At 46.5% G+C, this 23,938-nt stretch overlaps 1 protein-coding gene across 2 annotated transcripts; it reads right to left on the bottom strand.

The window, feature by feature from the left end:
* Positions 1–1,478: 1,478 nt before the first annotated feature.
* GJA5 (gap junction protein alpha 5) lies at positions 1,479–18,241 on the bottom strand. 2 transcript variants are annotated; one of them, XM_032301904.1, is made up of 3 exons: positions 18,108–18,241; positions 17,463–17,599; positions 1,479–3,975 (listed from the first exon to the last, which is right to left on the bottom strand). In XM_032301904.1, exon 3 carries the CDS (start codon positions 3,941–3,943, stop codon positions 2,867–2,869), a length of 1,077 nt encoding a protein of 358 aa, XP_032157795.1. In that variant the 5' UTR covers positions 3,944–3,975; positions 17,463–17,599; positions 18,108–18,241; the 3' UTR covers positions 1,479–2,866. The 2 variants fall into 2 exon arrangements, with proteins under 2 accessions (XP_032157795.1, XP_032157794.1); XM_032301903.1 differs by lacking the exon at positions 17,463–17,599 and having other exon boundaries at positions 18,108–18,240.
* Positions 18,242–23,938: the final 5,697 nt, after the last annotated feature.

The raw sequence follows: 23,938 nt of genomic DNA, 5'->3' as shown, positions 1-23,938 counted from the left end.
GTTTATTTCTATAGGAAATAGCACCCATGTGGTATTCAAGGGCTCAGTGGTCCCTTGAACCTTTGTTTGCAGCAAGAATCATTTCTCCTCTTCCAAAAAGATGTGGTCCCAATCAGAGAGGCCAATGAGAAGCTTTCACTGTTACAGAAATTTCCTGGGCCTCAGTTTCTAAGTCCGTAAAATAAGAACATCAAGATCCATTTTACAGAGTCATCCTTGAGGTCTTCACCTGACTAGAACCTCAGCCTCTTAAGGCCCGCCTCGGTCAGGTGTCCTCTTCCAGGGGTTTTGTTTCACTTCCAGGAGCCTGTGGTTCTTAGAATTCCCATTCAATTCTCTTCCAATTGTTTCCTCTGCCTTAATTTGAATTAATTTGACCTGTCTTAAACTGACCACCTTAGGTAGATGGGAGCTCCATAAGGGGAAGTTCTGGAATCATCTCTCAACATCCCAGGTTTTCAAATATTCTGTGTTCAACACAATAATGAAAATAATAAAGATAATAATGGCAACAGTATCAATGATTACCATTTAGTGAGGTACTGTTATTTCCCAGGCACTCAGATGAACTTTTCACTCCCTCATTTAACAACCTAAAGATGAGGTAGATGTTCTGAGACTCTACTTACAGATAAGAAAACCAGGGTTCAAAGATTAAGTAGCTTGCTGGAGTCCAGCGGTAAATGGGCAGCTGAGATTTTTAACCCTTGCATGTCTGACTCGAAGCTGTTGGCATTACTAACTGATGGGTGGAGTCTGAGTGCTTCCCTCCCTGACCAAGTCTGTCATCCTATTTTCATAGTCATGGCATGAAAGGACACCAAGAAGAGAGATGCAGGGCCAAATTTTATTAAGACAAACTACACATATTATTTCTTATTTTATTCCTGAAAGTCCCATCATCAAGGACTGATGTCATAGGATTTCTAATCCAAGTACACTTATTTCACAAAACAAACCCATTTTAGAGATGGAAGGAGAGACATTTTTGTTTGTTTGTTTGTTTTGTTTTGTTTTGTTTTGCAGAGAGTCTTAATGGTGATGCCAGATAAAAGATAAAAAGGTGTTCTCTCTAGGGACCTCTGATGACCATTCTTCCCTAAATGGCCTCCCAGTCAGTCCCCTCCAACTCTCTACCCTCATCCTTCTCTCCACCCACCAGTAGCAGCCAAATATCAGCAGAAGGGCCTGGAGATCATGATGGGGAGCAGAGGCTAAGACACCTTCTGAGCCTTCACCCTCCTCTGCTCAACTTCTCATCTGCAAAGGCCGATGCCACTGGAAACTGTGAGTCTCAGCCCCTCCACCAGCATCTGGAGGTGAGGGCAGGAAGACACAAGTTCCTCTAAAGCTTCCTTTCCTTATTTCAGACTCCCCTCTCATTCATCCACCCTGTCAGTGTAGACACACACACACACACACACACACACACACACACACACACACACACGCATGCATTTTAAAAAGTAATCATCTACCTGTAAGTCTCAGTATCCAATTCTGAGCATCCTTTACCTTCATCCATAATGGCAACCGCCCATTATGGATGGACTGAACAGAGAAACCAGGCCAGTCCCTGGGAAGGCAGGACTTTTCCACAGTCCACAGTCACCACTGCTTTCTAGCTGTCTCATTAGGAGCACCAGGGGGACATAGAAATCACTGTGCTCTTAAAAGAGGCCCCTGCCAAGAGAGCTGGAGATTCCCTTACTGCTTCCTTGCCCCTGCTAAGCCCTCCAGGGAGATTGAGATCTGGGGGCTCCATAGCTGTCATCATGCCTCCTCTTGGCACTCTAAGTTGGCAGTCAGAAAGGGAAATAAATAGGGGGAAATAGTTTTCCAGTATTTTCTCTCTTTTTTTATTTTTATCTTCACAGCAGAATTATTTTTTCCCAAAGGGAATTTGAGAAGCACAATGCCCTCTTTGTTTTAATAAGACCTAGAGAAATTCCATTGGCCCTTGTGGCTGGTGATCTGGTCCGGATCTGAGAGAGGACGACGGCTTCTTGGGCACTCGGGTCGATAAGATCTTTAGGGGAGCACTGGGTGAAGAGCCAAGGAAGGGATGGGATGGTTTCTATCATCGGGTTGAGCTGTAAAGAGCTGCAGGATGACAGGTGGTGGCAGGGATTCCAGTGGAGCCTGTGTATATAGTCACTCCCTGGGGGAGTTTGCACCCCCATGAGCTAGTTGTCACCCTGGCAGAAGTAAAGGCTGCGGCTTCACTAAGGTAGGACATTTGCCAGAGGTACCTACCAAAACACTTGTAAAGTTGAGGCTGCTGGTCAAGTTCCAAGGACCTCTTTTTAAGTAAGACTGGGTACAGGGAAGGCCGCCCAGGGCAGCCCTAACATCACTGCAAGTTTTGACCCATGGAGACAACAGATTCAAGACCACATCTAATGGAAGGTCTTTGATTGATGCTCTTTATTGGCTGGGATCTTTGGGTTTTTCCTTGCAAGAAGAAGGGCGATCAGGTCAAGGAATCCATAGAGACTTGGAGAACCCATCTGGTATGTGGTTGGTATGTAGAGAGCCATTTTGTTCTTCTGGCTATCCCTCCTGTGGCTACCTTTATCGCTGTTCCCTTTTCTTTCTCTTGACCAAAGAATCTGAAAACCTTCTATGTACACTGGGTAGAGGATGGGAAAGGACAGCAGCTGGGGTAGGTAACCGTGTCACTGCCTGCACTCGAAGAGGTCTGGTCCTACCTTCTGGAATAAATGAGCAATGCCATGGAGACCTAAAGCCCAAAAGGAACAGAGCAGATATGAGAATGAGAGATGGGGTTGATAAGGACACATCTTCCCTCTGTGAGCTTCCTCTGTTCCCACCTGGTCCTGGATTCCCCCCCAGTACTAGAGGGTCACACTGATAGGTCATCTGACCTGGCCTTGCTGCTGGCCTTGCTGAGACGGCGCTTGTCACTTGGATAGCCAATGGGAAGGCGGTGACCCGGGGAGGCCCCATTGGGTACCTCAGGCTTCTGGCCGTAATGGATGTGAATGAAGCCCTCCCCAGGAATCGCCTCCTGGCCTTGCACTTGCTCGGTGGCCAGGTTCTCGGTGTTCTGCTGTGAAGCCATCTTGTTACTGAAGGGATTGAAGAATTTGCCCCCAGGACCGTTCTCCAGGCACTGATTGAAGTCAGGGGGTGGTGTGCAGTTCTGGACCATGCCGGCAGAGGGGCCAGGAAGCTGACACTCGGCTGTGCCCTGCCGAGATCTGACAAAGCGCTGTCTGATCTTCTTCCAGCCCAGGTGGTAGAGCTCAGCCAGGCTGAGGAAGAGGGACAGCGCCGCCACAGCCAGCATAAAGACGATGAAGACATTCTTCTCTGTGGGCCGGGATACGTAACAGTTGACTGGGTGGGGACAGGGACTCCTGCGGCAGACATGCAGGGTGTCCAGGAAGATCCCGTAGAGGAGGTACTGACCCACAATGAAGGCTACCTCCATGGTCGTGCGAATCAGAATGCTGCAGACATAGGTGTTGAGCAGAGTGCCCTGGAGGACAATCCTCCCGTTCACTTCCTCCCAGCAGGACAGCTCTGCCTTCTCAGCCACTGGGTACTCATAAGAGCCAGTGGCCCGGACCTCTTTGGCCCTCTCAGCCTCCCTCAGCTTCCGCTTCTCCTGCATACGCACCGTGTGCATGGCATGGCCCATGTACACCAGCGATGGCGTGGACACGAAAATGATCTGTAGCACCCAGTAGCGGATATGCGAGATGGGGAAGGCTTGGTCGTAGCAGACGTTCCCGCAGCCGGGCTGCATGGTATCACATTGGAAGTCGGCCTGCTCATCCCCCCAGGATGACTCGGCAGCCGTGCCCAACACCAGCATGCGGAATATGAAGAGGACGGTGAGCCAGACCTTGCCGATCACTGTAGAGTGCTTGTGTACTTCCTCCAGGAACTCTCCCAGGAAGCTCCAGTCACCCATCCTGACTCAGCAGGAGACAGCCACCAGGACTTCTGCAAACGGGGCAGAGAGAAAGAGAGAAAAGGAGAGGGATGCTTCTGCAAAGTCTGGACAGTCTGGGGCTCCACCGATCCATTCTTTAAGAAAGTGCAACTCATGAGCCAAATTCACCTGAAAAGCTCTCTTTTTTCCAGGCCAGCAAAAGGAAAGGGAGATCGAAGTTTAAAAATGGTTGTGTTAGCAAGATGAGAGTGATTCCCACACTTGAATGGATCTAGAAATCAACTGAGGAGCCTGTTATGAGTGGGTTCTCTGCTGTTACCTCTGGAGAGTCTGCTTTGGGAGGTCTGGGGCTGCCCCTGGAACCGGGATCTGCCCCAAGCAGCCCAGGTTACTCTGAGGTAGACAGTGCAAAGCCCACGCCTGGAGAAACACTGGTGAAGCAGGAAGCACAAAGGACTGCTCTCTGCTCTCACCATTCTGGCCCTGTGTCTCACTGAGTCTGCCTCCTTGTCTGTAAAATGGGGATGGAAAACAGCTGCCTCAGAGTTTCAAGGGTGAGGTACATGATATGTTGGGGATCATAACTCAAATGTTCCTTATGTTTGAAAGGGCATCAAGTGAAAGAATTATTTTGGTTCCAGAAGGAACTGAGTGACGAGGAAAGAATGGGGATGGCGGTGGCAAGTCCAGCCTCTCAGAATGCATCCCCTAACCTTCAGAACCATCCCCAGCTGTACTGGGAGATGGCGAACAAAAACCAGCTCTGGGTGCTGCTGATGAGTGCTCGGGTTCTTGCAGCTGGGAGGCAGCTGGCGATGCCAATCTCCCACACCTTGGGGCAGTGCAGCCCTTCCAGGGGTATGGCTCCTCGTCCTCCTGCAGAAGGTCCCCATGCACAGACCTGCTCATCCAGAATAAATGCCCCAAACCATTCTGTCCCACACAGAACCTTCTCTCAGCAGGCCCTTTCTTGCTTCTCCAGCCTGATTCCTTGTCTGTCCCCATTAGTTCCTTTTGTACTGCCTGCCACATCCTGGAAGATTCCCAGATGCCCTCTTCCCAGCCACCTTCTACATAACCGCACCCCCCACCCCCAGCTAGATCCTTATTAACCCTCAGAACTTAACCCTGTTATGGTTTCCTGCAGCCCTCCCTGCTCCTCCAAGCTGAACCTCTTCAGCTTCTGTGGTGGCTTTAGGGACACTTGGTTCCCTCCTAGCACTTGTCTTCTTGTTTTGTGGCCCTCTGCCTGTCTGTGTTCTTCTAGTGGGGGCTCTTTGATCACAGAGATAGCCTGTTCCTCTGTATCATCATCACCTGGCCCAGAGTCTGGACTGGAGTGGATAATCTTAGGGAATCTTAGTTGAGTGAATAAAGGGTGGCAGGCTCTGATGTGGCAAATCAGTTCCCTATTCCTTGCCTGCCATCCGTTAGCAGGGTGAAAAGACCAGATTTCACTTTCTCAGTCTCTTCTGCAGTTAGATCTGGTCAGTCAGGTATGGTGAGAGTCTATGTAGAGGGAGTGCTCTAGAAACTGTTTTCCATCCCCCAATAAATGGAGGGAGTCTCACTGGAGGTCCCCCTGCCCACCACCCCGACTACTTCCTGCCCATGGGCAGGATTATTTGAGCCAAGATGTCTGAGGTTGTCCAGAGAGTCTCAGAAATGCCAACTAATGTCCTGAGACCTCTGAATCAGCTCTTGAATCTCCTACCTCAAAATTCTTACTTGATGAGCAATAAATGTCCTTATGGCTTAAGCCTCTAACCAATCCTAATCAACAGAATGACCAAAAATAATAATAAAAAGAAAGAGGAGGGAACTGAATTACAAATATTCCATTTTTGTGATCCTAAAACCTTAGAATCTAATGGGATCTTAGAGATTGTCAGGTTCACACCTTGACCTTCACATCTTTGCTGTCAGTATGCCCCTGGTTCCTATCCAAACACTCTTTATGCAGATAAAGGACAGTGTGGGTTGCCATATTTCATGGTGCAGGCTTTCTTGACTCCTGAGTTGATACCTTGACAGAGACCAGGCTCCTGGCCCTGTTTTCTCCCAGGCCCCCACTCCCCAACCCTGAGAGGCCACACATGAGTGGAAAGGGCCTTATCTCTGTCCCCCTCCATGTCAAAGACTCATCCAGGTCTTGAAGCCTTTCCTCTAGTTTGTGTTCAGACATCTGTCCCTTCCCCTAGGTGGTGAAGGGTCCCCCTCCCTTAGCCTCCAAATGTGGAAAACTGTGGAGCGTCTGCTCAGAAGGAAAATGGCTGATTAGATAAGAGTGCGAATGGTCTGTCATCTCTTCTGGGCACGTGCATAGTGTTCAGCACCTCCAGGGTCATCCACACAACATGCAGGGACCAGGATGTGCTGAGTGTCTGAGAGAGGGGAGGGCGAGAAGGAGAGGGAGAGAACGGGGAAAAAAAGAACAAAAAGAGGGGAAAGACAAGCAGGAGTTTGGAATGGAAAAAAAAGAGACCATGTAGTGGTTAAGCAAATATAGTTTGGGGGTAGCTAAGTGGAGTTCAAATCCCTATCAATATCGCTGAGCTTGGAGAAGCTACTGGATCTGTAGCTCAATTTCCCTCACTGCAAAATGAAGATACTATTATTTAGCTCATCCAGTGTTAGGAAGTAATGTATAAAAAGCACTTAGCACCGTGCTCAGTGTATAAGAACTAAAGAATAATTCCTTGCCTTTACTAGCAAGAAAGTGGTGAGGGAGGACAGGAATGGAGAAGGAGGGAGAGAGAGAGAGAAAGTAGAGAGAAGTGCATTACAGAGAAGAGAGAAACAGATGGAAAAGCAAAAGGGGGGAAAAGTGAAAGGGAAACAGAAATGGAAAGTAAAAAGAAACAAGAAAAAGGGAAACAAGTGTCATATTCTTCCAAAATCTGGGGCAAATTTTCCAAACTGTCCTCAATCCCTGAAGACTTTTCCCTTGATCTTCTGACTCTGCCACTCATTCCTTGCAAGTCCCCCAGGAGGTCTAAAAATAGGGCCAGGCAAAGAATGTGATGCTTTGGTCTGGTCTGCCAAGAGGCTTGCGGCTGACCCCCTCCCTTGTGGTGCAAGGAATCCCACCTGGAAGAAGGAAAGCCAGCGTACAAGAAAGAAACATCATGGAAGAGGAGAAAGACAGTGACATTGAGAGGCTGCCTCATGGGGAGGGAAAAACACTAGCTGATGAGGTGGGGGGTGGGGCAGACCCCATGCACCCCGGTGACAGCAAATAGGGTACAGGACAAGTCTCACTTGTGACTTCCTGATGACCCAGGCGAGGTCAGAGACACTTAAAGTTGCTACCAAGTACCAGCTGCTCAGTTTTTAATATGAAAGTCAGTTTCCCAGCTACACTGTGTCCCTTCGGGTCCCCCACAACCTCAGCCAAAGAAATATGTAAATTAATACCCACTGAGTTTACTGGGTGTAGAGCATATAAAATGCTTTGTAGATTATTATCTGTTTCTTGGCAGGAAGTGTGTTAGGAGGGGCAAAGGAAGCTGCCCATGCCATGAATAAATTCTATCAAATACAGTGGTAATAATATACCTCACTGCTTTAGCTAAGATCTTCACTGCCTTCCTACTGCTTATAAAGTTCAGACTCTTTAACTTGTACTTGAGATCCTCCACAGCACAGTTCAGTCCTGTCTTCTTCCCTGTTCCTCTCACATACTCCATTTTTAAGCTACATTACTCCCATACACGTGTACGTGGCCCACACCTTTTTACCTCTTTGTCTTAGCTCCTCATACCCCCTCTACCTACCAGGTCCTTCTTCCTTTTCATCCATTCAATTTAATATGAATGGTTACCAGGTATCATGCAAGGCCCTTAAAGCACAGCAGTTAAAAAGTAAAACTAAGAGTCCCTGACTTTACTGAACTTAACTGCTTTTATATCCCTGACATTGCAACAAAGCATAATGTGTGTTAACATTAAGAGAGTGCTGTGGGAACACATGGCAGAAGGTTACTCTGGCTTAGGGCGTTGGGGAGGGCCTTCTAAGGAGCCCTGGGTAATTAAATTCTACAGCCCTTTGCAACTGATACAAGTTCTGAAGTCCCCCAGGCAAAAGAGATGGTCCTTAGAACCCAGTCCCTAGAACATCCCCACTCTGTAGTTTCTTCACTCAAAAACTTTCAGCATCTTCTTTCAGCATGTCATATCCTGGGACAAAACAAACATTTGGAGGAGTCACCAAGGAACTTGTTTGGTAATAGTGACATGGCACTTGGATAAGAGGGAAAGGGCCAAAAGAAGGCTGTTGTGTATAGTGAACATGGATCATTTTATTCCCTTACTTTGTGTATTATATGACTACAAATAAAATTCAGGTACCTACATTCCCAACCCAGTGTTAGCATTTCTGCCTCCCAACACAGCCAGTGTTTTCAAAGAAAACTAACTAAGAGCAACCTTGGTTAACATAAACTCATAGCTAGGACTTCCTCCTCTGGCCCCACATATGTAGGCAGAAATGGAGAATTCTTTTCTCAAATTGATCTCAGCCCATTTTGACAATAAAGACTCCACATTACTGTTCAGCATGTAGGATACAGGCACACTTACATGTTGCCTTACACTGATTTTCCAAAATTTTCATTCTAACAGCCAACCCACAAGTACTTTTTTGAGTCCCTGCTATGTGCCTATCACTATTCTGGGTACTGAAAATAATATCTAGGGGGTACCAGACCTGGCACATACTATGCATTCATAGTATAAAATCAGGCCCAATTCTTGCCTTCAAGGATTTAACAGCTTTTCCCTTCAAATGAGTAATAGACTTCTCAAGTCAAAAGCCCTGTCTTCTACTTTGTATTCTTAATGCATTAAGATCTCACAATAGGCACATAATAAATGCTTTCTTAATGATTGAAAAAAATGTTTGATCCAGCAGTAAGATTACAGAGAGATCCTACGGAGGGTCAAATCTTCCTTCTCATGTCCAACAATAAAAAAGAAAACCTTACAGGGGCCCATGGGTATCTTAGTCAGTTAAGTGTCCAACTCTTGATTTCAGCTTAAGTCATGATCTCAGCGTTGTGAAACGGAGCCCCATTTCAGACTCTGTGCTGGGCGTGGAGCCTGCTTAAGATTCTCTCCCTCTCGCTTTTCTCCGCCCCACTTCTCTTTTTCTCTTGTCCGTTCTCTAAAATAAAATAAGTAAGTAAAACCTTATACAGTTCAAGATGTGCTTCTCCTCCCTTCTCTTATTGACCCCAAGAAGGTGGGACCATATTTGTTTTGTTCACGACTGGCTACCTTAGGACATACAGACACTCAGTTTCTATTGTTGAATGGAAAAATGCTCATAGTTATGAGGATTTTTATGCCTTTTGGGGTGCTGGTTATTACCTCTGTTTTGCAGAGAAGGAGACATCTACAGAAGGTAAGAGATTTGCTCAAAGAAATGAAGACGAATAGAGGTAGAACCCAGACCACATCAGAGTTCCTGATCAAGTCTGGGGCACACCAGAAAATGTCCCTCCATCCTCCTTCTAGGGGTGAAGTGCATCAATTCTTATGTCTCCCGACCTCAGAGCTTGAAGTTCCAGCAGTGAGTTATTTGAGACATGACTGCCATTTAGTGCTAAAGCCTGGGGGTCGGTTTTTAAGCAATCAAGCAAATGTTTATGATGGTCTCCTGATGTGACCAGCACTTGATATGAGGTGCTGAGGGGATTATGGGAAAGTTCAATTCAGTTCACCTTCACAAACATTTACTGAGTGTCTACTTATGTGATAGAAGTTAGGAACCCAAAGATCAGAAAGACTCTGGGTTGAAGGAACTCACTGTCCAGTGAGGGATACAAACACAACCAACTGTGCAAATATTCTGGGCTTCTCCAAAGAGGCAACCCTTGAATTGGAGTTGGGTGGAGGTGAAGTCTATAGAGGTGAGAGGTAGGGGAGAGAGGAGGTGTGGGAGAGATGGGGGCATTCCAGACAAAGGCAACCACGTGAACAAACCCACCAAGTGAAAGCCAGCATGGTATTAGAGGACAATGAGCAGAACAAAGGGGTGGTCTGCAGAATAGGCAGAAGCAGATTATGGAGGGCTTTGAGGCCATGCCAGGAGTTTGGAGTAGTTAGCAACCCTTACGTAGACCATGTTCGGTACATGACTTGTTCCTGTGGGCAGACCCTAATGGGACACAGCCCTGAAATGGGGTGGGGACATAAAGCATGGCACAGTCAATAATCACCCTGCTGGTGGCAGTCCTTTGGTAGTAGCTGCAGCATAAACTAGGCAGGCTGCAGGTGACAGGTTCGTCCAGCACACTGCTAAAACAGCATTCTGTCTCTCCTGCTCAAGAAAGGATATCGCAAGGGAACAAGAGACTACCATAGAGATGCCTTGAAAATTCTCTTCTATTGATTCTAATTCTGTCCTCTGGAGCCACACTTAACAGCCTTTCTAATTTCTGTGTCCCCCACCCCCACACCAAGTCAGCAGCTGGGCCTTGGACTGAACTGTAAAATCATTGGGTTTTCAAATACATAATGAAAATGATTTGCTCTACTGGCTATGTATTCTCTCTCCAACTCTACCCTGAGCTCCTTGAAGACAAGGTCCATATCTGTTCATCACTGTATTCTCCTCCTAAGTCCCACTACCCCCTCTTCCCTCTTGGTGCTTAAGACTGTACCTTACACCTGGTTGGTTGATTTGTGCACCTTTAAAAATGAACAACAGTAAATAAATTACAGCATTCAGCTCACTCAAAACACCTAATGCGGGCGCCTGGGTGGCTCAGTCTTCGGCTCAGATCATGATCTCAGGGTTCTGGGATCGAGCCCCGCATCAGGCTCTCTGCTCAGTAGACAGCCTGCTTCCCTTCCTCTCTCTCTGCCTGCAGCTCTGCCTACTTGTGATCTCTGTCTGACAAATAAATAAATAAAATCTTTAAAAACAAAACAAAAACACCTAATGCCAGTAGAGGGGCTCCCTGGGAAGTGACCTTAGGGCACCTGCACAGTGAATGTGGTGACCAGAACAGCAGGAGACTAAAGCTGCTGAGCCTTCCTTCTGCCTTTGACCGAGCCCTCGGCTCAGCCAGGCAGGACTGGATGGATCTAAAGCAGAGACACATCTGTTCACCATGGACTATTTCTTCTCCACCTCCTCCCCACATATCACTGGGGCGCTCACTCAAGTTTGTCAAAATTAGATTATAAGACCACTCTACAGAGTCTGAGTCTAATTCTGGACAATGACACATGTTCTGTATTATCTAACAGATCTCTGGTTCTCAGTAAAGGTTGTTATTCACAGTAATGATAACAGCATTCTGGGCCCATGCTATAATTCTGCTCATCACACAGTGGAATGTGGCACAGAGCAGGGTTGACTTGCTTCCCAATTAAGAGAATTCTGTTGTAAAAGGACCCAAAGGGCCTCACTTAATAAATGATCCTTGGACACAGTATCATGTCAGTGCAGCTCAGTGCAGAAAGTGTTTATTGAGCTCTCCTGCTATGCCAGAAATCAGAGGTGGCTTTATAATGTAAAGCACTAAGTATAACATCATCTCAGAACTCTTTGGCACCTTCCTTTTTCATTAATACATGCTTTTCTGACCTACCCTCCCCCTCAATAGCTTCTCACTAAAATGGAGAGGCACAGGGAGGATTGCACAAGAAAGTGGTCTTGATCTTCAACTACTCAGCAATCTTCGTTACCCTTGGAAATTCTCAGCTCCATTTTCTAGTTTACCTAAACTTACACAACAAGAAACTCTGAATCTAGGTAATAATGATAATAATAAAATTAAATTATTGAGACCTCTCTATGTGCCAGATGTTCTGCAAGTTTCTTGATATATTTTTTTTCTCATTTGATTGTCCCAACAATTGAGCAAGCAAGGCTCATCCCCAACCCCTTTGTACCGGCTCAGGGAGGTTGACAGAGCAACACCACTCGAGGGGGACTTGCTGGTAAGTGGTGGAGTTGACATCAAACCAAGCTCTAGTCTTGTCTGACAGCAGTACGCCTGCTTTCACAACTGTGCTAGATCCCATCTAAATGACCTAAAGTTCCTTTCCTTAAAAATCCTTACCAGTCAGAGGCTGGCCACTTTGACACAAGGTGAGTGCTGCAGGGAGGTTTTCAAGGTGACTGTTAGAATCGGGAGTCGATTTCTAAGTTCTTGGGGGTAATTCTTACATTTAGGACTTCCACTCCTCTCCTGACTGCTATTTGGGGATTGCCTTTTCAACCTCAGGGGAAACAACTAAACGGGTCCTACAGCCAAGTGGGCAACTTCCTCAGAAGTCCAGTGGGGGCTTCCACTCCTGAACCTTGATCACTGAAGAAAGGAGAGGGAGACAGAGATGAGAAAGAAGCAGGAGACAGATGGAGGAGATGAAGTGTCACTTTGGTTTTCCTTTGACTCCAGCCAATGGCAGATAATTAACCTTTCTTTCTATGTCATTATTTTATTCTAGCAAGGACAGAGTGGTCTGCTCAGAAACACTCTGCTGATAGACAGTTGTTTCAAAGCCAAGGAGGTGGAACAGAGCAAAGTGGAGAAGGACAATTATGCTGAGATACGTAATTTTCTTGTTAAATTGTTGGAAGAAGAAATATTTACAAGAAATAGGTGGGAAGTGGTGGCCAAATGGAGATATTCAACAATGAAATATTAGGAGGTCCTTATTAAGTACCCCGAAAAGGTTGATTAAAACCTATGAAGTTATTAATGAAAATTATATTTATGAGACACTTAGATTTCTTTAATATTTCCACCATTTTTCATGGATTCATAGGAAAGGAATCTAGATATCAAGCAAAATCAATCCCTTATTTTTATACAAGCTGAAGACCAGGGTCCAGGGAAATTAAGTACTAGTGATAACAGATAACACGAATTTTTTTTTTAATTTTTTTTAAGATTTATTTATTTATCTGACAGACAGACATCACAAGTAGGCAGAGAGGCAGGCAGAGACAGAGAGAGGGGGAAGCAGGCTCCCTGCTGAGCAGAGAGCCTGATGCGGGGCTTGATCCCAGGACCCTGGGATCATGACCTGAGCCGAAGGCAGAGGCTTTAACCCACTGAGCCACCCAGGCACCCCACAGATAACACGAATTTGAGTGTTTTCCACGTATGAAGCATTTTACAACTATACTTTTAACCTTTATTAATTCTGCTAGGAAAGTAGTTATTATCCCATTTTACAGCTGAGAACACTGAGGCTCAGAGGTAGCAAATGCTGCATAAGGGACTTGCCGTCAATCTGCCTGACTGCAAAGCCTACCTTCCCACTGTGTCTTTAAAAGGGAAAGAAAAATCAAAGAGGCCCCAGTTCTGACAGCTAGTGACAAACCTGTGACCAGAACTCTGTCCAGTCTCTGAACTCCACGAGCAGGGCTTTTCCCACTCTCCCGTAAGAGGCCCTGGGTTTTTCCTTTCAGCCCCTGGCTTCTTGGCTGGCCATCCCTTGCTGATGCTGTTCCTAGAATTAATGATTCCATCGACGCCCGTGGCCCACAGTGGTCAGGATTCCCAGACTCTTCAGCATCTGCCACCATTTGGCCAGAATTCACATATAGAAAGTTATTTCCTTTTTTAGCCACTAAGTGCTCTTGGCTGCAGCCGTGTCTGCTGCCGGGTTTTCAGCTGGCCAGACAACAGACTCTGGTGTTTCACTGATGTCAAATCATAACAAGAACCACTGAAACAAAAATAGGAGGTGGGCCTTGTGTTTCCTGAAGAGTAGTGGGATTCGAACCCTGCCTCCACTCACCAATTGTGTGCCCTTAGGCAAGTCACTCAACCTGTATGTTTCCTCCTCATCTGAAAAGAAAGAATGTTTACTCATGGGGATTCAACAGTATGTGGATGTATGGAAGGTCCTCGAACAGTACCGGGCACATAATAGGTTAGTTCCTTGTTTTCTTTTCTGAAATTTCCAGTAAAGACTCCTCTCAAGCATGATCCAACTAGCCAACCTGATACAGAATTTGGCAGTGCAGCAGCCTGGTGAGAGAGACCCAACAAGGACGGTCACGGGGCACCGGGTGGGAAAGGTGAGGAACACATGGGTGATGGGAAGGATCTTAATTTCACTGTACATCTGTTATTTCACTAGGTGTGCAGACCTTCGGGGGCAAGCATGGAGAAGAAGGGAGGTACGGGGTCTCACTGAGATCAGGCCCCTCTCATTCTCGTAATTGGTTCAGCCTGGTTCTGGACTTTGGGCCTGGAGATGGACTTCATTTGAGTCCACATTATAAAATGTGTGCTTCATGTAATCCCTGGTTTTTGAAAAGCTGCAGCACTTTTGAATCTGTTCATCAACCAGTCCAAAGGCACATCCACTAGGGTAGGTTTGAAGCTGGCTCGGTTCTACTTGGAAGAGAAATCGGTGACCTGCAGAGGAGGGCCATCCCAACCCCTAACCACATCTGCCCTCTCCTGAAGTTCTGAATCATGAAAATCCCAGGATGAATTAAGATCCTGGAAATTATCTGTGAACAAGAGCCTTGAGAGAAAGGCTCTTCCGAGTCTCAGCTCTTTCTCTGTGGCTCTGGATGAGACATTCCGCTCCCTGATCCTCAGTTTGCTTGTGTATAAGAGAAAGCAATTGAGCTGGATGGCTGCTAAGTTAGAACATCTGGGGAGTTTGTGACTTGACCAATTGCGATAGCATGGCAAGTCAGTGGCAAAGCCAAAAGGCAAAGCTAGATTTTCTAACCGCCCCCAGCGTAGAGGTCAGCAAAAGTCGTCCCAGGGGAAAAAAAAAAAAATCTGCGATCATAAAAAGCAAGCAGTACCTTCTCAGAATTCCATGTCGTGGGGGAGGCTTTTCCATCAAATGAGATGTAGTTCCAAGATATGGGCTGAGGACCAGCTAATCTGGATTCTACCCTATTGTTCCATTGTTCACTGAGCACTTAATATAAAATAGCCATTTTATTTATTTATTTATTTTATTAAAGATTCTATTTATTTATTTGACAGACAGAGATCACAAGTAGGCAGAGAGGAGGAGGCATACTCCCTGCCGAGCAGAGATCCTGATGCGGGGCTCGATCCCAGGACCCTGGGATCATGACCTGTGCCAAAGGCAGAGGCTTTAACCCACTGAGCCACCAAGTCACCCCTAAAATGGTCATTTTAAGTACAGGTTTCCCCCACCATATCGGGCTCCCTGCTTGAAGGGAGCCTACTTCTTCCTCTGCCTCTGCTCCTCCGCCCACTTATGTGTCCACTCTGTCAAATAAATAAGTAAAATCCTAAAAAAAAAAAAAAAAAAAAAAGAAGTGGTGTAGAGTACATATTGGATAGTGGGGAAAACTGTGTGTTATTTTATTTAATCTTCACAAAACCTTACAAGGAAGACATTTATTAACTTCTTTGACAGATGAAGAAACTAAGGCTCAGAGACGTTAAATAATTTGCCCCAAGCCACACAGCTGAAATTCTAACCCAAATATGATTCCAGATGCCCAGATGCCCAGGCTCTTCCTTCTGCCCCATCCCTGAATTAGATAAACTCTAAGATCCCTCTGTGCTATTTCAATACCCCTGATTCTGAGACCTCCTGACTCCTTTTCCTTATGAAAGTGAGTGGATTGTTGAAGGTTAAATTTTTTTTTCCCATGATATGCTAATATCCAGAAACAACTGAATGACCAAGTGGCACCAAGCTGTCATTCTCCAGAAATCTAGAAAGGGAATTCTGGCTCTAGAAAGGGAATTGGTTTCTTTTCTAGGAGACTTGAAGCTTTCCTGGGCATCTCTCCCTTTGGTCAGCTTAATCTTCGAGCCCAAGGTGGGGCCAGCTGCCACAGAGACCTGCGAGAATCCCAGGTGGGTGAGGTCTTCCTTGAGAAGGGAGCAGAGCCTGGGCCTTGGGTCTCGCTGGCCCTGAGGACTCCAGGTCTCCTGACTAATCCAGGCAGATAGGCTCCCTGTTCTGCTTTCAGTGGCTGCAGTGGAATCAGCCAGTCCCCAAGAGGCCAGGCTGCAGTGTGGTAGTCCGGCAGGCTGCCAGAGCCCCAAACCTTCCACTGCACGTACCCCTCAACAGCCAGCAGTGATAATGAGGAGCAGGTGGGCAAGTGAGAATTCCTGCCAGAAAACAAGATCGTAGAGATACTTAAATGGAAGAGGCAGGGAGGCCTGGGGACAAATGGAGGTTCAGAGAACACAGCTGAGGACAGAAGTCCGAAGGGCCCTAGGAATGAGTGAGCAAAGCAGGACATTCTCCTAACCAAATTGCGTCACTCATTGCGTCATCCCTCATGGGTCACTTTCCTTTCCTCTGCTTTGTTTTCCCTATTAGTGGAAGAATTGGACAGGCAATCTCACAGACCTTTTCCAGTCCTAATGGCCTAGGACTTTTGGCCAGGATAAGGAGAGGGGACAGGAGTGAGGCAGCTGGGGGACAAGAAGAACAACCAGTTTCAAGAGTCCAGTAAGAACATCCTTGGTGTTCTAAGGCTGTGGCAAAGTCAGGCACCATGACTGTTACTGACGTGGCTTGATGACCTTCATGTATCTGACTGAAGGGATAGCCAGTGGGTACCAGTCTGGAAGCCAGGAAACACACTTCTGGGTTTCCTCCACCATGGACACTGTGGTCAGGGGACTGCTTCTCGGCGGCTGCTGAATAAGGAGAAGATGGGGAGAGATGGCCAGGGGAGCAGGCTCCAAACAGCTCCACTGCCCTGGGGAACCTGCTGGAAGGTGGAAAGTTCAGAGCCGTCCTTCGAGAGCCGTGAATCAGGGTCTTGGGCTGAACTGGGGCTCTGGAGGCTTTGGGTGGAAAAGAGGAAGGCCCGCTGATATGAAAGTCAGGCTGCGGTGCCTATAAATACCAGCCTGTGTCCCCAGTGGTGAGCCATGCCACCTGGCTAATGAGGGTGCCACATCGCCACATATAGGCTTTTGTCTCTTCTCCAGTTTTGCTAGATTTCTCCTGGGTCTCCTGACTCCCCGGCCAATGCTCCTTGCTCTGCCCTTCCTTTCCTCCGGCCAGTCAGACTCAGTGGGCCAGACCCTTACGAGACGTTGAGGAGGAAAAACCAGGAATCCCTCCATTATGATGGCATACCGGGAGGGGGAATCCAGTTAAAAGTGATCAAAGGCATAGTACAGATGTAAAATCCTTGTGACGAACTTCCCCTTGCCATGATTCCAAGGAATACTTGAGCCTAAGGAATCATAACCTTGTACAGCATTACTGCTGAATGGAACTGGAGGGATCCTTCTATTTCAAACCCCTCATTTTCTTTTTGAAAGTAGACTCCACGCTGTAGTAGACACACGACCCTGAGATCAAGATCTGAGCCGAGATCAAGAGTGGCACACTTTACCAGCTGAGCTACCCAGGTGCCCCACAAACCCCTCATTTTCTAGATGAGGAAACTGAGGCCCAGAATGGGGAAGGGTCTGGTGCCAGGACACACAGCCACTCAGGGCACAAGAACCCGGTTCTTTCACCACATGCTCAGGAAAGAGGTCAGGGAACCCACAGAAACCTTTGTGCCCGCGGGCGGCCGTCTACCTCACCCTGTACCCAGGAGGAAAGGGGACCTTCAGTGACACCTCTCCCCTCTTCCCCTCTGGATCTTCACCAGCCTCTTGCCTCTGACAGCGACAGTGAGTGGCAGGCCAGCCGGCTCAGCGCACAGCGGGGACATGATATTCTGCAGGAAATTAAGCACGGAATATTTTTAAACCACCCAACACGCCTTGGGGGGCGGGGATCAAAACACTCCCCTAGATGCAGTGGAAGGCAGTTGGAAAAAGATTCCAAGCCTAGAGGAAGCACCGCAATACAGTGATGGTTTTTGTTTTTAAGGGCCAATTTCATCTTAACAAAAGTTCTTGGAAATGAACTGCTAAGCTACTTAGAAGATGCCCCTGGAGGGCAGCCACTCCGCCAGAGGTAGACCAGCTCCAAGGGCCCTCCACTCACACTTCAGCAGATCCTTAGAAATCAAGTGAGTAACTTATCTGCTGCTTTACCATCCTCCTCCGCCGCCGCCTTATATCCCAACCTCACCATCGCAGGGACTAGTGAGGGGTAGGGAATAAGCCCCCAGTACAGAGAAGGAGCTCTGGTTCTTGTCCAGCCTGGAACTCCAGGCTCTCTCTTCTGGCTCCTTCCCATCAACTGAGAGTTTCATCTCTTAAAAGCACGTCTATCCTTACCTTCTCCCCAGTCCTTCTCTCTGGAATTTCCACAGGCTTCTCTGGTCCTGGGTTCCCGGCTGCCTCCTCCGCTGCCCACTCCTCCCAGCTCTCACTCAGCCTGTCAGTTGCTCTCCCACCCCCTTTTGACTCGAGTCTGTCGCCCTCCCTCCTCCCACTTCTTCCTACTCTTTCACTCTCCACCCCCTTCCCCCCAGGTCCCTCCCTCCCTGCTCTCCCTCGTGCTCTTAGAATCTTTGCTCACTTCAAAAGTTTTCTTCCCTCTGCCTCCCTGCAGTCTCTCTTCACCACTCTCCTCTCCAGGAGACAGGAGAGGGAGTCTTCCTCCTCCCCCGCGGCCCTCCACTGTCATTGTCGCTACGGTCCTGGCACCCTCACTCTCCTTCATGCAGGTGACACACTGCCTCCCTAGTCTCTGCAGATCCTCCACAGGCTCCTCTGGCCAGGGCTGTCCTGGGGCATCAGGGGAAAACTAGCATTACCTAAGAGGTCTCACTTCTCCATCCTTTATCTACCGGCAGAGAAAAAGAATGCTCCCTCAAGAAACAGGTCTTTTTGGGACCTCCATTATGTCCTCATCAGTGAGCTGTACAGCAACTAGCATAGGAAACAGTCTCACAACTCACAAGCACCAGCACCCAGAATAGACACCAGGGGTAACTGGAAAGTTCCAAAGCACAGGGAGAGGGCACCATCACTGACCAGGATCATACTCCCTTCACCCCCTTCTCTAAAGAAAAGAAAGCACCTTCTATGTGCCCAACATTGGGCTAGACTATATATATATTCTATTTTTATTTCACTCAGTCATTCCAGTTTCCAATTTTACACAGTAGACATTTCTACATTTGAGGAAACCCAATCATGGTGACCCAGTTGGTAAACGGTAGAGTCTGGATCAGGAGTTTTAGTCAAAGCCAAAATTCACCTCTGTGCTCCTCCCACAAAGGCATACAGTTTCCCAGCTGGAATCCAGTAAATGGAAGTAAGCTTATCTCTTGTTAGAAGGTACATCACAAGCAAGCAAATTCAGAAACTGGGAGGCATCTCTTCCCCTCAAACTCCCTTCATTCCCAACCTTCAGCTTAGCCATGGACCTCGTTAGAGTGTGATAAATATCAACAAAAGAGGTTGCTCTGAGTAGACTGAGCCCAGACAAACCAATGACCAAGAGCCCACATGTTGTGACAGTGAGAAGAAAACGCCAGATGTCATCTGGAACACCATGGAAACTGAGGCTCAGGGAGTCAAGGCCACCTGTCAGTGTCACACATGGTAGTATAAGTGACAGATGCCCCACATCATCACCATCACACACAGCACTGCTCACACACATTTCAACATTTTGCGAGAACTGTTTGTTTCTTTAGTGGTGATAGTTTTCGACGGTGAATAAGTTTAGAGTCGGCAACAGGGGAGAATGGGGGGCCAAACTTCCTATGTCCAGGGAGGCAGCAGCCCTGTGGAAAATAAATTCTGGACTTTGGATTCCTTAGTCAGAGTTTCACGCTTTTTAACTTGTTGTTGTTTGTTTGTTTTGTTCTTTGCCATGTAGCAGCAGATTCCTGAGCCAGCCTGTCTGGGTTTGAATTGGGGCTCTACTGCTCACTAGCCAGGTAACACTGAGCAAGTTAACTTAACTTCTGTGCATCTCAATTTTACAAATTGGGGCTAATAATAACTACCTCCCAGGGTTGTCATGAGGACTGCTGAGTATCTGGAAAGCACTTAGGACAATGTCTGGTGCATGCTAACTGCCGTGGATATGACTGCACAAGCAACACAATATATTTGCAGTCTCCTCCTGCCTGTACCACAATAGCTGGGCCAAGTTCCAAGGGTAGAATTTGTCACTGAAACCATAGAGAGCTCTGGGGACACCAGTTTCTTCTCCACAACAGAGATTACCCCTGCACTATGGCTTTGTCACTACATCTTAGCCACTCTATCAAACCTGGAGGCTCCCAGAAATGCCTGGTTATCATCTCCACCCAGAAGATGGGCCAGTTAAAGAACACATAAGTCTCAGCTGAGAGATAATCTGAGAGTGAGGAAGGGTTAGTGAGGTATTAATTCCTAGATCACTGGCTGCCAAAGGAGAGTCTAGCTGGGATTACAGCTGGGGATGAAGGGAGAATGCCATTTTCCTCTGAATCCCCTGAAAGGGAGAACTGGCAAGATGTAGGCATGCCCATGATCTGGGATAGAGCACAGGGCACAGAAGGTAGATGCTCTCACCCTGCTTGGCAGGTAGAGAAATAAGGCAGTGAAGAAACTGGATAGGTTGCTAGAGGTGACCCAGGAAGTCCGAGTCAGGGTTGGGAGAAGACTGAGATCTTGAACCTAGATCATCCCAACACAGTAAGTGGAGCCGCCCTCCAGCCAGGCACTGCGCTCACCATAGCACCTAGGACAGAGTGCATTTTGATGGCCCAGCGCTACGCTGCTTTGGTAAGGCCTTCAGAAGTCTGGTTTATTTCTCACCTGGGTCTCTCCTAGGCTCAGGTAAGGACTCTGACAAGATTAAGGAAAATGTCATTTGGGTTATGGATCCCAGATGATCACTTAAAGGGGCTGAATCTAGCTGTTACCTCATATCTAAGAAGGTTGTCATGAGCAAATGAACAACGTCCTGGAGAAGGAGGTGTCAGGCCAGGGGTGGGAGCTGAGGGTCTACTGTGTCCTCCCCTCCATCCTCACATTAGCTTAAGACAGGGTCTTACAAAGAGGAGTCACACTTTGAAAGATATAAAGAAACTCAGAGAGGATTTAGAGAGGAAGCCAAAGAATTGGTCAACAATACCTGTAAGGGAATATCTATAAAGTGGAATGGCAGAATAGACTTCATTCAACACTCACTACGTGCCAGGCTTTGTGTGAAGCACTCTTCACCTTCTAGTGTAAGATGAAAATACAAACATGACCTTCTAAAGATCGTATGTACCATCCGTCAGGGTCTCTTGGACAAAGATTCTCTGGCCACTCCTGTGGGCCCAGCCTATACTAAGTAGGAGAGAAGGGCCATCTTCTGTCCACAAGAAGCTGGCATTCTAGTCAGCTATGTAGACAAAACAATTAGCATAAATGGCAGTACTCAATATGTATTTGTCCTCAATGCATGATGATGTAAAAAAAAGTTAGTGAGGAAAAAAATCTTTTGGAAACAGGTTCATAGAGTGTGATCTCTTTGTTGTGCTTAAGAGAAAGGGCAAGGCACATTTATTAAAGGCTTTTGAGGTACCAAGTATTTTCACCTCACAACACTACAAGGAAGATACACCATTATTATTTCTGTTTTACAGAAAAGAAAATTCAGTCTCAGAGAAGTTTAGAAAATTGTGCAAGATTACCCAGTTAATAAGTGGGAAAAAGGTCAGGCAACTTTCTCACCAGGGCTGTGGAGGAATTCCCCTGGAACCCACTGGCCTGGTCAGAGAGGAGGGCACAGGACCTTCCAGGTGGGAGCAAACAGGCCTGTAGATGCCACAAGAAGAATGGGCCCCAACCCCAGCAAGAGAGGCTGTGTTTGACCATCATGGTGAAAGTGGCACAGCCCCCATCTGAGATGTCCAGGCAGAGGCAAAATCACCTTTTGTACAAGTCTTTTAAAGGTGGCATTTTGAAAGTTACTTCTGTTTTGCTTCCTCTTAGAGGCAAGAGGGCAAATGAGGAGACAGTTCAATGTCCTTTCTACCTAATGAATCTCTGAGTCCCCCAGTTTCCTTCTAAGACACTATGGTCCAGATGTTTCAGGAGCCTCCTCCCTTAGAACCCACATCCCTTACACATGAAAATAAGTTCTGTCAGCATCTACTTATGAGAGCAGTGGGTCCCCCATGCCTCATTGGAGGTCATAAAGAGGTAATTGGAGCGATGGTGAGTGAGCTGAGGTCACACTTTACTGCTGGTGGAGATGCAGACACCACAGGCGGCAGTCATCCCCTTTAAGACTTTTGCTTTCCAGATAGTGGCTAAAACAGGCAAGAACACCTTGTTCCAAGAAGCAGAAAGCAAAAGAAACACATACTTCCTTGTCTCTGATGCTTTGGTCTATGAGTCTATTCTCAATACATATCAAGTTTTAATCCCCAAGAAAAACTCAAAGTCACATCCACACCTCTTCTTGAACTTAAGGCAGATGGGATTTTTGGAATCCCAAACTTAAGAACCCTTTTGTAGTGGACTTGGCCAGTGGCCTCCATGGAAATGAGAAGAAGAGGAGGAGGGGAAGAGGAGGAAGTATCCAGTATCAGCCAAGCCTGATTCTCTCCCACTAAATTCAGGGTAGGAAGGCAACAGCTGGATACAGCCTCAATGGAATTCTGGAGTCCCTAGTCCAGGGATTTCATTTCATGATGAAAAGGAGACCTTTCTCTGAGAGATCTTGGGATGGCCTTTGCCCTCTAGATCTGAAAGGAAGTACTCGAAAGCAAGAAGACTGTGAATTTTGTGTTACTTTTTGTTATTATGTCATTATACACAACCTCTAGAGTTTGCAATGAGTACCTGGAGCACACCTCTTTTTCCTCCAACAAATTATTCATCCTTGATCTACCCCTACCTTTCTGCTTCACAAGGACCAAAAAGGGCTTACTTCTTTATTTTGAAAGGTGTTTTCAGTCAAGTCCAAAATATGATACTAGGTGGTCTATTGGCAAAAATCATAAAATATCATGAAATACAAGGTCAGGAAACTTTCTGCCAAATATGCCATTAACTCAGGTGCCCTCTGACAAATCACATCAAAATAGAGGCATTTTCTTGCATGTCAAATAGAGATGCAATGTCCCATGCCTGTCTAGATAATTTAGACAATAATGTTGAAAACCTAATTCAACAACAAAGTTTGCATCTCCTCCTTAATTAGTGTCCAGCTTCAACTTTCACTGCTAGGGTCAAATTATTACAGAAGGTAAGAGTCATTTAGGAGACTAAGATGATTCCCTTTCTTCAGAGTTTCCTCTCACATTCAGTCAGCTAAATATTCAAGGTAGAATGGACAGGATTTGGGGCAAATAACCTTGTGGTTAAGAGTATTTGGGTTCAGATCTTGGCTCCACCACTCAGCAACTATAGGGCCCTCTTCTGCCATGTGGGGACCCATTTGAAACCCTGGAGTTGGCAGGGAGATTATTGTAAGCTGAAGATATTTGAGATTCATCAGACACAGGAAGATGCCTTGTTGGAGCTTCCCTTATCTGACTTAAAGCAGCAACTTCTGGGAAATGAGACTCCTGTAACTCTCCTTTCTGAGGTGGGGGTTGTGGGCGTAGGGGTGGGGGTTGGAGGGGAGGTGCATGGCCATGAAGAAGACAGAAAGACCACTGCACCTGCATAAACAAACATTATCACAAACTTTCTTATCCCCCATTTGTTCTAAAAACTCATTTGTCTTTCCTAAAGAAACCAATCTGGTGTTCCCCCAGAAGCCTTTTCACTCTCCCTTTTCATTACTAAGTTTAACCTTTAACCTTTTAGTGAGCTAGCTCCTTTTGTTAGTTTCCCTATGCATACAAATAACCCTCTTTTTCCCTGTTATCTGTCTTCTGTTAGTTTAATTTGCAAAGCTCCAATAACTGAACATAAAGGGCATAGGAGATTTTTTTTCTCCCTGGCAGCCTCATCTGGCTCACTTTTTAAATGAGAGTAACATAGTAACTAAGAAACTTATAGATTGGTTATGAAGGTTGAATGAAATAGATATCATGTTTGGCATGTAGTGAGTGCTAAATATTCTCTATGTATAGAATATATATATATATGTATGTATGTATATATATGTATATGTGTATATATATATATACACACACACACATATCCATATAGAGTAT

This window comes from Mustela erminea, chromosome 10, assembly GCF_009829155.1.
Source record: "Mustela erminea isolate mMusErm1 chromosome 10, mMusErm1.Pri, whole genome shotgun sequence".
Classification (NCBI taxonomy): domain Eukaryota; kingdom Metazoa; phylum Chordata; class Mammalia; order Carnivora; family Mustelidae; genus Mustela; species Mustela erminea.
The sequence above is the reverse complement of the archived record's forward strand: the minus strand, read 5'-3'. Positions and strand labels throughout refer to the sequence as shown.

Coding starts and splice junctions, on each gene's coding strand:
- GJA5 (XM_032301904.1), bottom strand. CDS start 3,943: ATGGGTGACTGGAGCTTCCTGGGAGAGTTCCTGGAGGAAGTACACAAG.